The 14,391-nt window shown below is 37.4% G+C and overlaps 1 protein-coding gene and 1 long non-coding RNA gene across 3 annotated transcripts in view; one reads left to right on the top strand and one right to left on the bottom strand.

Annotated features, from left to right (window-relative positions):
- The window catches only part of NETO1 (neuropilin and tolloid like 1), a 62,572-nt gene that overhangs the window by 27,143 nt on the left and 21,038 nt on the right, over nt 1–14,391 (top strand). Inside the window, exons 5-6 of one of the 2 annotated variants that reach the window (XM_027891263.1) lie at nt 6,144–6,185; nt 6,268–6,415. In XM_027891263.1, the coding sequence (XP_027747064.1) occupies nt 6,144–6,185; nt 6,268–6,305 (80 nt within the window). In that variant the 3' untranslated portion in view covers nt 6,306–6,415. Of the gene's footprint in view, nt 1–6,143; nt 6,186–6,267; nt 6,427–14,391 lie in introns of those variants that run through there. The other variant, XM_027891262.1, reaches the window with a different exon arrangement.
- On the bottom strand, nt 8,671–11,827 carry LOC114061151. The gene is made up of 4 exons (XR_003572058.1): nt 11,599–11,827; nt 10,605–10,783; nt 9,061–9,127; nt 8,671–8,717 (listed from the first exon to the last, which is right to left on the bottom strand). It is a non-coding gene; the product is annotated as an uncharacterized LOC114061151 (long non-coding RNA).

The raw sequence follows: 14,391 nt of genomic DNA on the forward strand, positions 1-14,391 counted from the left end.
TTTTTTTTTTTTAGTATTTCCTTTAGAAAGAGAACCTTCAGGCTCCAGTGGGGATAGAAATCTAGATTTTTCCCTTTGATCCTAAACACCAAGAGATTTCTGCTTTGGATATAGAATACACTGAAAACGTCCTGTGACACGGATGTTTTGAATCATACAAAGACTGTTATAAGAGAGTACCAGAACATAATTCCTCCAATAAGTTTCAAAAATCTAACAGTTGCACAGTAAACTAACAAATAGCTTTTTGACTATATGGTTATTTCACTTGTTTCTAATCTAAGGATTGTATTTTCTGGAGTATTTTGTCTGTTTCCTCTCCTTCTGATATATGGCCAGATGATTTAGCAGGCAGATGTTTCTGCAAACACAACTCAGTTCCCTTCTGGTGCTCCTTGACACGATTCTTCCTTTAGCGAAAGACCACCTGGTCCTTTGCTAGGCTATAGAAGAAAAATATTTGGAGTCAGTGCAAGAATTCTCTTGTTAAAGTGGAAAGTGAACTCTTCACATGCTGGAACTAGAGGAGATATTTGAGCTTCTCATTACAGATGCTGTTATCTTCGAAAAGATGGCATCATTGGCTTGGCCAACTACACCTATTAGTAGGTGTAAACACTATGTTGATGTTTCTTTTTTTATTAGAAATGCATCATAACTTTTTTATTGGAAATGTGCAGTCAACTACTGGTGACGCAGTACTATTTGAGGTAGCACAAGTAACATATTATGTTGACTATATTAGCTCTAAAAAGATGTAGCTATTCAAAAGAAAACTGCAGTGAATGTATTCATTCTGTTGAATGTCCGAGGTAAAACTAGGAGAAGGTATTTCTCCTATGATAAAACAACAAAGGCTGTTTTGTATCACCAAGTTATTCCCATAAGATACTTCTGTCCTGAGAAATTTGCTCTATGGACTGATATAGCATGAATATCCTGAAAAAAATATGCAGATTCAGCACTCAATGGTAGGAAGCAATAATTTGTTCAATCTGCAGAGGTAATGCTTGGCAATCAGTTGAGGCTAAACCCTCTGGCTCATTTTTTCTCCTAGTCTTCTGCCACGAACCTAAAGTGTTATTTCCTTGGACTGAGCTAGGAGTCATCCATAAAAAAACGAGGCACATCCCGAGCCCTAGTAGTATTGCCCTGAAATTGCATGACTAAGAATACTTAGAATTCAACATTATTCAGCAAAAGCACCATAGGATCCCACATCTCTCTTCCTAGTCAAGTTCGGAGGCCATTAGTCAGTTACAGGAAGCCTCTGGGGTATTATCTTGGGGAGACACATACAAGGTGCTGACCTTGACTGATAGTCAGTCCTGGCAGTCAAGTCAGCTGCACTGTCACAGCAAGGCTGCATTACTCAGATAAAGTGGACTCCTGAGCTCCTTCAGTCTTGCTTCACACGTTTTTTCAGAAACAGCAGATGAAGGTACATACAGCCCCTGAAATACTCGTCATAGGATCCTTTCTTCTCTGCATTTCCACAGTGTGCTGCATAAAGGGTTCTGCAAGATCTGCTTTTACAGAGAACTGTACCTCTCTGCTCAAGAGGATAGGACTGGTTTAGACTCCCAGAAATCACTGTAAAAGAACCTCACTTTGTAAACATGAAAATAAATAACTGGTGGCTTGCTGAATAGAGCAATTAAAAACTGTCTCTTTACTTTTCTATGAGCATTTACATGCAAAATCAAGTCTCTAATAAGTTCTCTGACAGTGAAGCATGTGCATGTGTTAAAATTTCTTAAATATTGATAGATAGAAGTTGAATGCCCATTTCTAGTCAAAGATAGGGAAATGAAAAGATATATCTACAGCTGTCTTTTTAGTGAGTAGAAGGGGAGAGTTTCCCTACTTAACATTATGAAATGGTTTTTATGTACTGACTACTTGCTGTATGTATCCATTAAACAATGGCATCTACATACTTTTTGAAGACTTAATCCAGTTAATGCACAATCCCTTTTTGCTTTACAATTTTCTTTACTTCATAAGATTTCTGAGCAATCAGGTGCCCTAACTCCTTACAGTTGACGTCCTGTTTTCTCATTTAAATTCCATGTTTGCCAGCTGCTTCGAAAAGCCAGACTTGTTGCATAGTAACAGTGAAATTAAAAATAAAGAAATGTAGTATGGTTTCCATGGGCCAGATATGGAATAGATTCCACAGCCAACATCCAAAATATTTAGAGTCTCCCATGAAGACCTAGTGGACCATTTTGAAACCAGTCCTAAATATTTCAGTTTTCTCCAGGTTGGATATATATGCACTCATGACTCAAAAAATTCCATAAGTGTAAGTCTACATTGTGATAAAAATTTGTCTCATCTCTGCTTATACCTTAGATATAAGTCTAGTCTTTTGACTGTTTATTTCACTATTATCCAGTTCTGGTGTTTAGTTATTACAGAATCAGAGGATCACAAATTGGCTGGTATCAGAAGGCACCTCTATAGGTCATTTTGTCAAACCCATTTTTCAAGCAGGGTGATCTAGATCCACTTGTCTAGAACTGTGTCTAGACAGCTACTGAATATCCCCAAGGATAGAGACTCCATAACCTCTCTGGGCCACCTGTGCTAGTGCTCAGTCACTCTCACAGTGGAAAAGTGTTTCCTAATGTTCAGTCGGAACCTCCTGTGATTCGGTGTGTGCTCATTGCCACTTGTTCTGTCATTGGATACCACTAAAAAGAGCCTGGCTCTCTTCACTTTACAGACTCCCTTCAGGTTTATGTACAGATCTGTAGGACCACCTCTGACCCTGCTCTTCTCCAGGTTGACCAGTGCCACCTCTATCAGCCTTTCCTCATATGAGAGATGCTTTTAACCTTTAAACAGATTCATGACCCTTTGCTGGACCCCAGCAACTCCATACTGCTTTTGTTCTGGGGAGCCCAGAACTGGTCACAGTGCTCCAGATGTTAACTTTACCGGTGTCAAGTAGAGGGGAAGGATCAGCTCTCTTGGCCTGGTTGGCAGCACTCCTCCTAATGCAGCCCAGGGTACTGGTGGCCTTATTTACTCCAAGGATATATTATAGGATCATATTCAATGTGATGTCCACCAGGACCCCTGAGTCCTTTTAAGCAATGCTGCTTTACAGCTGGGTGGTCTCAGTATCTTCTGGTGCATGGGGTTGCTCCTCCCCAGGCGCAAGACTTGGCACTTTGCCTTGTTGAACTGCATGAGGTTCCTGTCAGTCTGTTTCTCCAGCTGCTTGAGGTCCTTCTGGATGACAGCATGACCCTCTGGTGAATCAGCCACTTCTCTCAGTTTTGTGTCATCAGCAAATTCGGTCTCATTATCCAGGTTGTTAAAGAGGATATTAAAGTGGATTTCTCCCAGTCTTGACCCCTCTGATGCCTTACTGGCCTCAAACTTCCTTCTAAGTTGATCTATACCATCACTGGCATGGTCCACCTCACTGTCTGCTTATTCATTTTTTTTACTATTTAAGGAAATTACAGATTACTATCATTTTCTCTGTATGCCACTACAAAGTTTCACATTCTACTTGTTTTCCAGCAACTCTAAAAAACCTGGTACAGTTTTTTACATCTCATAAAAAGTTTCAATAGCTTTACAGTAAAGCTTATAATAAATAAACATTACAGTAATCTGTTATTTTGGAGTGGGTTGTAATATATCACTGGAAGAAATAAACTTTATTTGGTTGAGTTTACTTTGTTTTAAAAGAGACTTTCAGTGCTCCAGGAAAGAGTCACAGAACTCCTTCTGGATGTAAGGTCTTCCATTTGCATAAACTTTAAATATTTTCACAATTTTTATGAACATTCTTGTTTTTCTCTTTACATCCTTAATTTTGCTATTAAGAAGATCCTGATAAAAATATCTGCATGTATTTCATTGCCCTTACAGCCTACTGAATCTTACTTTTCTCTCTCCTTATCGGTAATCCATCTTCTTTTTCATTCTTTTTCAGAGTTTTCCTTCTAGGGGAATTTTTCCTTATGGGAACATGATTTTCATCTCTCTATTGGAAGATCTAGCCACTCAGTGTTTAGATATCATTAAAAGTGTTCTGACTCAGCCAGACTGAGAACAACAATTTGATTGAATTATGTACAGAAGAGTTGCTAAAGACTAATCTATTTAATGGTAGACAATTTAAAAAGCAAATATTTACTTGGTAAATATGCTTAAACATGGTTGAATTTTAAGCATCTCTGATAATACGTTATTTACAGATTTTGTTTTTATTGGTATTCTGGCAATGGTAATGAAGTAAATCACCTCAGGTGTCGTAGATTTTATTTCATCATTAGTCTTGAAAATGTTGAGAACTTGCAAAAAGATTATTTTTCAAGAGTGAGCAAGATGTACCATATGCCTAGAATGTTAAGAGATTGTGCACTTCTGTGTGGGCTGTTACCAATGTTACTGTATTGTTGAACGAGAACATACTTTAAGAATTGTTTTGTGCAGCAAATTGCATGGTCTAGATTATACTTCAGCCTGGATTCTTGCTACTGGCACTACTTTATATGAAAATACCTTCATATGGGGAAGATCCTGGCAGGACCTTTCTCTCCTTCTTCCTCCTTTGTACTTTGCTAATGCACTGGAGTGTTTTCAGTAGATCAGAGTGATCCTAGCAAACTCAGTAAAAGAAAGAAATGCAATGGTTACATGGGATACAGTTGGGATGTTACTTTGAACCAGAAGTAGGTTTCCTTTAAGTATTTCCTTTCAGCATTAGATATCAACATCCAAGCACATTAACTGAAATATTTCATTACGTTTGGTGCTCTTGATTATCATTTATATCTACTGATCTATAAAACTGCTTAACAATTAATGATAATTGCCTGCTCAGTTATATTTGCAGTTTCAGAAGGTCATAAGTATTTATTTGTGATTTATATTGTGCAACTGTAAATGATAAATGAGAAGAACAACAGCAGCCTGGTTATAGAGGAATATCTTAAAAAGTGATTTTACAACTCCAGTTTTTGAAGTCAATAAATTTTGACCATTTAGGTTAAAATGGCTGATCTTGCTTACAAAACACTAGGCTTTTTCATTATATTATTTGGTTATGATTCTTACTATCCAGGATGGACTAAGGGAAGAGGGAAACAGGAGTTTTCGTGGTGGATTGGTTTCAGGTTTGGTTTCTTTCATTTGTTACATCTCCTACCTCCAAAGTTTCTCTTCATTGTTTTATTAATAGTTCTTTCTACATTGTCTCAATTCTGAAACAAGATCAGCTCTATGTGTAAATGAGAAAAACAGTGCAAAACATTTGTTTTAGGTAGAAAAGCCATGCAAGGGATAACAATTTTCTAGACAAGACCAGTTTATTCTAAGAAATCATGTCTTAAAATATTGTAGTCTCTCACATTTCTGATTTTGGACAGTATCTTCAAATTGGGCCAAATTTTGTGAAATGATGATTTGTCTATGGATTGTTGTTTATTGAAGAACAGGTCTAAGACCAAACTCATTTCTTCTATTTATTACACCTGGCTATAAAAGCATGATACAAACCCTCTCAGACAGCAAATATAATCATGTTTATCTGATGAAAAATAGCCCACATATTAGACTTATTACCTTGTTAACACACCGTATTCCACTGTAAATCCTTATGATGTTTTTTCCCAGTAAGGCCAAATGGATGCTTCTCACAAAGAAATGTCTCCTCTTGGTCAGTGGGAATGGTAGAGTATCCAAAAACACGGAATGAAGTTTAGATTTGTCTAGTTAAGTTCAGTGTTATACTGTAAAATGCAAAATAGGCAAAAAGATTCTGAATGGGTCTGTAAATATATCCTCTTTCGTTAGGCTGATGTATTAAAATATCATGTGGTTAGCTCTGTGATGTTCTCCCTTGCTAATGTATGCAGAAATATTTTTGAACTCATTTTTCTGAAAGAGAGAGACAGAGAAAAGCAGGATTTCATAACAGAAAAAAATAACTTGGTATGATAGTATCACTAATTTCTGCATTAATAATTAGTGTGTTGCCATAGTTTTGAAACATTTCGCATTTCCAAGAAGTATATGTATAATTATATCACTGCAGTGCATTATCAAATTTTAGCACATTGACATTAAAGCCTAGATATTGAACAAAACTAATTTTATCTTTCTCTATTTTTAAGATCCAGATTTTAAGGACCTTGGTGTTTTGAAGCCATTGCCAGGTTGGTATGTTGGTTTTGGGTTTTCTTCTAACTTGGAGGCCTTTATGCTCTTCTGTAGAAAATATTTTTGTTTGCTGTTCAGGTTTCATTTTTTCTGGTGTTTTGTTATTCAGTTTGTGAGTTTGAGATGGGAGGACCTGAAGGAATTGTGGAATCTGTACAAATTGTCAAAGAAGGAAAAGCTTCTGAAACTGAAGCAGTAGACTGTAAATGGTACATCCGAGCGCCACCCCGATCCAAGGTCAGTCCTTCATCCCCTTGCTGATTTGCCATTTAATTTAAGAAATTGACTTTTCTAATATGTTGTGCATTTCTTAGTACAGTCAGATCTTGTTTAATAACTTTACAGCCTTAACTGTAAACTTATTTTTTTCCTTCTGCTGTGGAAGGGTAATTTGTCATCTCAGCCAAAATAACCACCTTTCTCTATAAATGATGATGTGAGTAGTGCTAATGTGCCTTTTGTAATTTTCTTAAATTCATCTTTAATTTTGCTCATATTTTTAAAGAATCAACATGTCTTCTTAAGAGGGAAGTAATCTTATCATTTTAATTTTCAATATATTTCAAATACCTAATATAGAGACTGCTAAGGGAACACTGCTGGCTCCCTAAGGTCATCATTGTTTCTCATCTGGGAACTGTGAAAATGGACCCAAGGTAAATTCACGTTCCTCTGTATAAAACCTTTAGTTCCTTTGGTTTAGAGCCACAGATGAAAAGAGATAGTGTTCTCATTTCCTTCCCACAACAGACAGCAAGCCATGCCTTTTTAAGATGAGAGGGCTGCAATGAATTTAACAATACCTTTCCTGGATTCTGCTTGATTTCCCCTCTTATCCGTAGCTTATCAGTTATTATATGCATTAATTGTTGCTGAAAAACTACTGCTTCTCCTCTCTTTGCAATTGGAACAGCTTTGTGCCTCCCACCTGCTTTTATTCACTATGTTAAAGAGATTTCACAGTGTACTTTTTCTAGCTGTCTTTTATTGGACAGGAAAGGTTTTACAAGGTAGAATTTATATATGTACTAATCTCTGCTGTCTTAAAACAGATAAGGGGTTTTGTGTATAATCTCAGAGAGGAGACTGTACTGAAATATAACTGTTTCATCATCAGTATAGCACATGGATGAATTCTGAAGGGTTCTCTCCAGTAAGGGTTTCCAGAAGAGAAGTCATTAGTTTCAGCATTTTTCTTATGGGAAAGCTGAGGAGAAGAGTTGGCTCATAAAGACTACAGATAAATTATTTCCAGAATATACTTTAATCTCATATCTGGGTTTTTACTTTTTGATAAATTTAGTATTGATAGGGGTTTTCAATTAAGTAGATGAGCTTCCTACTTTGTTATACCAGGCAGTGATATGAGATGACTGGGCTGATGAATGATTATTAGGTATATTATATATAATTTACATTCATTCAGGGCACCTCCCAGTATCAAAACAAGTTTGGTGATGAACAGATTGAGAGCAGCCCTGCCGAGAAGGTCTTTTTTGGGTAAATGAGGGGCTGGACATAAGCAATGTGCACTTGCAGCCCAGAAAAATAACTGTATCCTGGGCTGCATCAAAAGCAGCGTACCCAGCAGGTCGAGGGAGGTGAATCTACCCTTCCACTCTTCTCTTGTGAGACCCCACCTGGAGTGCTGTGCCCAGCTCTGGGTCCTCAGAATAGGAAAGACATGGGCCTGTTGGAGGCCACAAAAATAGTAAGAGGAATGGAGCACCTCTGCAGTGAGGAATGGTGAGAGAGTTGAGGTTGTTCAGTCAAAAGAAGAGAAGGCTCTGGGTAGACCTTATAGCAGCCCTCTGGTACTTCATAGGGGCCTATAAGCAAAGTGGGGACAAACATTTTAGCATGGCTTGTAGTAAGAGGACAAAGGATAATGGTTTTAAACTAAAAGAGGGTAGATTTAGAATAAGTATTAGGAAGAAATTTTTTAAGATGAAGGCTTTGAAACACTGGAACATATTGCCCAGAGAGGTGGTCAATGACCCATTCCTGGAAACATTCAGGGTCAGGTTGGTTGGGACTCAGCAACTGGATTTAGTGGAAGACATCTTTGTTCATGGCAGGGGAGTGGGACTAGGTCCCTTCCAACGCAAACTACTCTATGATGTACTTAGATATTAGTAGAATGAAAACAGGTAAACATGAAGTTAGAATTGCACTTATTAGAATCAGCACAAATAAGCCAACAAAATTATCTTATAGCATTAATTCAAATTCATAATTGATTGATCTGATAATGTCGTCACCATGTTCTTACTTGATCTAACTCCAAAGTTCTATATGATTAAAATACCTCCTAAAAATCCCATATTTACTTACCTGTAGTATTTATCCATACTTCAGTCCAATGTAAAAATACAAATTGGGTAGCTACATAACCATAAACACAGTGTGTAACAGAAGGACACCACACTAACTGTTAATATAGAGTTAAAGATTAAAGTTCATTAATTCTTCCAGACCTACATTTAGTTGTGTTGCATTTCAAGAAGAGTATCCTAGCTGAAGGGCATCTGGAAGTGAGAGCAACAAGAGAGCTTCAGAAAAATAGAAATAATACTGAAAGTTATTTAATGTAGTCTACAAGATTTTGTGAAGGAGCATGATATAATAAAAGGCTTTTACAATGAGGAAGGAATGCTCTAATGTCCATGTCTGTAGGATAACTCATGGTCCCACACTGAGAAAAAGTTTCAGGTTAGATACTAAGGAAGAAAATTTCAAACAAGAGTGAGGGGATTATGATTGGTTGGGATTATGAGTGATTGGTTGAAAAAGTCTGTTTAGTTAACATTGCTAGTGCAGGTTAGATAACAGCATATGAAAAATGGGAGAAACAGTGCTAATCAATCCTACCTGTAGGCAGAGAGTTGGGATGGGTCATCTCTTGATGGATCTTGCTGTTCCCATCTTACAGAGCTATCTGGGTATAGAGATTGAGCAATATAAAAGCATATAAATCAGTGTTTCCTAACATGTGGACTTGAAAGATCTCACAGCAAGCTAGGAAAAAAAGTTTTCAAGCCTAGATCCATCTTTGAGGGGTAAGTCCATTTGAACTTTCCTAGTCAGTTTTGAAAAAAAAAATATATATATATATACACACACAGGTATATACGTTTCACCATACTGGGACAGGTTGAAGAATTTTCAGATATTAAGGAAGGAATAATTGAATAAATTCTAAAGAAACTTCTGTGAAGTAAAATTTATGATAACATTTTTTATGGGTCTGATTCAATTGAGCTTGATTCTATTGTCCATGCTTTGCCATCAGCTTCCTTTGTGCTTATCTAACCTTGAACTAATTACATATTCAGTACAATTATTTAGTGACATCATTTTAATTTATGTCAGCTTGCACCTATGAAAACAGGGAGAACTCAGTAAGCATCTTTAAATCCACATGTTCCTGTACTCTGGGCTGCACAGTTTGTTACTGGGAATTATGCCTAAAAGAGCAGAGTTTGTGCTGGATCTTTGCATCTTTAGCTTCTTAATTAAACTGTGCCAGAATGTGAGTTGCTTGCAATTGCATTTGGCTTAAACTCATCCAATCTAAACTGTCTGCAGATGCAAGAGTCAAGTCCTTCCTTTGGTTTCCAATTCAAGATTGAAGCCAAGCCTGAGCTCAACGTATGAGCAATGAGATCTGCCAGGGAGTACGAACTTGAGATCTCTGAACCTGAGCTCCAAACTGACAGTCTGGGTCTAGTGTTGCTATCCTCAGCGAGCTGGAATGAGACAGAGGACACCAAATTTCTTGCATATACTTAGAGTGGTCACTGATTACCTTATATAACAAAAAAACCCCACCCAAACAAAAAAAACAAACACCCATCCCCACCCTCTCCACCTCCCCCACTCAGCGCAAAAAACCCCAAACACACAAACAAAACCAAAACCCCCACCCTAAAAGTGCATGCAGGACAGAAACTTTCTGTGAATGCAGAAGACAGCTGAAGGCAGTTTGAACACCACTTCAACCTACATGCAGACCTGGAGTCTTATATTTGAAAGTGACTGGTTGAAAAGTATGTGTTTCTCATAATCATTCAAAGTTAGTTGCTGCTGTGAATTTAGAGTTCAGTAATACTGGAGTTTCTGCACTTCATGTAGAAGGTGACTTCAATCAGTAATCAGAGCAAGAATGCAAAATTAAGAAGTGAGATGCTGACTGAATGTGCCAGTGCACCTAGAACAGTAAAGTTCTGGAGGAACATCCCCATCTGAAAATTCTTCTCTGGAGAACAAAGCCCAAAGAAAGAAGTGTATAAGCTTATTGCATAAGGATTTGAAAAACTTCAGAGATATCATTGCCTACAAGCACTGGATAAGCAAAGTGTCTGTATTTAGGAATAGAAAATAAGAAAATAAAAAGAACTGTAGTAATTTATTACTTTCTGTTAAGGGTGGAATTTTGGAGACTAATATCAGCAAGTGTTTTTCTATATTGGATGTGTCAGCAGAGTTTGACAAGGCCTCCCAGGCAGACAGAATGCATGTTTGTACTCAAGTACTGCACCCTTGGGTGAGCAACTTTCCCAAGCTTTGTGTCATGCTTGCTCTTTCAGAGGTTCTGTAGAAAAAAAAACACAGCAGAATGTGACAATAAGAGTAATAAACTGTTTACCAATATGATATGCTGGGAAATATCAATATGCTAGGAAAATACAGTGAGCAGTGCTATTATAAGCACTATTACCAGAAGCTCTGGGCAGCTCAGGAAACAGCATCAAAAAGTACAGATAGGCAAGAATTAATTTGAATGTAGTCCAGTGGAAGTAATCTGTTCTGGAGGAATGAGCAAGAAGTACATTTATTCTGACAAAATAGCAGGGATACCCTCTGTATTTATATCATGAGAAAAAAAAATGAAGTTAGAAGCTTTTTAAACAAAGTGATGCCTAATTTTCTTGCCCCACCTGAGCAAGCTGTGGGGCAAAGAAGATATCTTTATAGGTTATAGGATGAAAAGATTGAGAAAAACACAAAAGATTGAGGAACCAAAAGTGTCAATTAATGAGTATCTAGTTTTGACATATTATTGCAGTACCCTTAATGCTGAGCTGCCTGTAGGTGGTGACGTTTGTTTCAAGCAGAGCCATTGAGAAGCAGAAGGAGGGGGCTGCACTGCAGATGGAAGGGGGCCAGGCAGACGGTGACCACAGGGCCAGGGCATGGCTGATGAAGAGAGTTGGACATGCCCAGCCATGGAGGCTGCAGTATAGTGATGGCTGGACTTGCTGGGGCAATGAGGCCAGCCCAAGCACAAGCCGGGCAGCAGCTTGGGGAGGGACAAGGCTGGGGTGCTGCAGGATGACGCTGGGCATGGGCCAAGAGCCCCCGTGTGACCAAAACATTTGCATATTTACAAAGAATAGGTACTGCTACCGGGTAGAGGCTCTAAATCACTTGTCACTGTTGTCATGCTGGACCTTGTATCCATGCACTTAACCAAATAAAGAGATGGTTCCAGGTGCCAGACTTCATATGGAGTGTAGTACAGAGAGAGACTGGCTTGTTGTGCATGCATTTCCAGTTAGGAGGAAACATGCAGTGAATCAAACTGCAGAGTTAAGAGTCAGTTTAAAGCAATCTGACTAAAACAAAACATCTTCTGCTCTCCCATGTCAAGTGGAAACTAGTGCTCTCAAATGAGGCCTGCAAGAAAAGCAGTCTAAGCTGTCAGCACTGGCAGGCTACCATATCCCTCATTTTTGTAGGCTTCTTAATCGGGTGTAGAAGAGAAGCTTTAAGTAGTGCACTAAAATTTAATAGGAGCCATTTGAGTTTTAATTCTTAAAATATTACGGAAAAATGAAATTTAGAGACTGAGCAAACTAATAGCCAGAGACTCTTTTGCAGGCTTCAGATGAGCTCTATCTCTGAAAAAGCTCTGAAGCTTGCTAACATACAGATAATGAAAATAATATTATGAAATAAAAAAAACCCAACATATTTATATGACATCCCTGGAACAAGGTTGAACAAATTATGTTTAAACAAGTAGAAAATATTGTTAATCTGCAATAAACTATTTGAATCACTTATTTGAAACAATTTTCTTAGATGAAGGTGCAAGACAATTACATGTACGTAGAAACTCTGCTAGCAGACATGTTAATGCACATGTCAAAGTAACACTGACATGTCAAAGAAACCACCAATTTTAAGTTCCCTTGAATTTATTCCATTCAGGTGTAGAAATATAACCAACCTCAGCATCTTCAAACCAAATAGTAGGAAATGTGATAAGAAAAAGCTACTGATGAAAGCAATAAAACATCTGCCAAAAAGAACAGCAGAATCAGGATTTGATCTACAGTTTTCAGTGTTAAAAAGCAGAACAACACCAAGGAACTGTAAAGGTTGTCATTTGCAAGCATTTTGTCACTGGACTAGAGAAAAATGAGGGTGACTTGACAGTTCGAATAAATGTCAGCTATTGGGTAGTCACCAGAAGTTTGAAGAAACAAATAGGACAAAGCAAAGAAATCCAAAGAGCTTCACTTGTCCAAGAAAATGGTGTTTTGATGTCTGAGCCTTGGCTGTGAATCACTGGGCCTTAGAAGTACAGTATAATGTTGTCACCTTTGACAGACAGTATTCTTCAAGCCCCAGAAGATATGAAAATATGAGGTATGGAGTTCTCTGTTTGCACAGTATGTTCCCAGACTGGTAACAGAAGGCCCCAAAACCTAAAAAACACCCAACCAGCCAACCAAAAATCCAAACAGAACACATACTGTTAACACTTTTGGATTGAAGTAATGTTGATTGAAATAAAGTTTAAGATCCAAGCAAGAAGACGGGTCACATCAGAAGACAAATTCAAGTGTCATCAGTAATAATATGCTTTTTAGGCTGGTATACTTGGCGCCTTGTTGCCTTGAAGGAGATTAATTAGTGTTTGCTCAATCTGCTTTAAAAAACAGGGCTTCTGAGGACTAAATACTGTAGGTATCATCTTGAGAGTCCTTTTGCTAATTACATAGAGCTGAAAAAGATGCAGAATCAAGCAGGTGCTGTAACTGATCACTGAGCAATGGGGAAGGACATAGGATGATTTAACCCAGCCCTGTGCTTACAAGTGAATTGACTGAACCCAGACGCTGAATATGCGAAATCTGGACATTATGCTTGGATGGACCTGAGGTTTCTTCCTTATGTCTAAATTGTTTTTGGCGGCTGAACGATAGCTTTTTTGTTTGTTTGGTTTGGTTTCGTTTAAGGGGACTGAGTGTCTGTGCTTATATATTAAGTCTGATATGCTGGGATGTGGTTTGAAGCTTTTCCTGACTGGTCTGATCAATCATGTTGTCAGCCCTAACATTCAGTGATTGATTAAAAAGCAGAACTCATCAAAAGTGATTCACTATGAAGAGATTATAATCTGACCATTTTACTGAGGTTTATAGTTTATAATGGGTTATATTTTTTTTTCCTAATATGTGCAGTCAGAGATTTCTGTTGGTTTTGGATTTAAATTAAAAGAATAGTAAAACTTATTCAGCATTTCTCTTTTTGATTATTGTTCATGATTACAATACAAACCTTAAATGTGACAAGACAATTATTTAAAATATAATGTGACTGATAGTAAATTATATATGCCACAGTTTCAGTGAGGCTTAATCAGTTTTGTTGTTAATGACATTGGCATTTGCAGTGACATCTCAAAACTCAGTAAATCTAATACTTGAGCAACCCACTCTTCTAGGTAATGTGGAATGGATGATTTGAGGAAAGTGTCTTATTAAAACTTTGCAGCAAAAATATGAAAGAAGATATAGCAGTTATGCTCCTTTCAAACAAGATGTTCTCTTCAACAAGAATGCTCCAATTATGGTAATATAATGTGTCAGTATCTATGGAAATGTTCATTTCAAAAGCTCCTATTGGCATCAGTGAAAAAATTCTTAATGAAAGCAGATGGTGGTTGATTTTGTGACCTCTTCTTTAGTTCATTTGTTTTGTTTCAGGGTAACAAAGTTCCTTATCCACTACTGGTAGAAGTAATGGCTGAGGTCTCTGGAAATGATATAACCAGAAATATTGATAATTTTTATTTCATTTTGTTATTAATTTTAGTTAGATTTCTTATTAATTTCATTAAGATCCACATACCAGTGAAAGTAATGAGAATATTGCCACTGATTTCAAAACTATATATAGGGAACATTT

Source organism: Empidonax traillii, unplaced genomic scaffold (genome assembly GCF_003031625.1).
Source record: "Empidonax traillii isolate 1590-97213 ecotype Southwest subspecies unplaced genomic scaffold, ASM303162v1 scaffold313:size1145282, whole genome shotgun sequence".
NCBI lineage: Eukaryota > Metazoa > Chordata > Aves > Passeriformes > Tyrannidae > Empidonax > Empidonax traillii.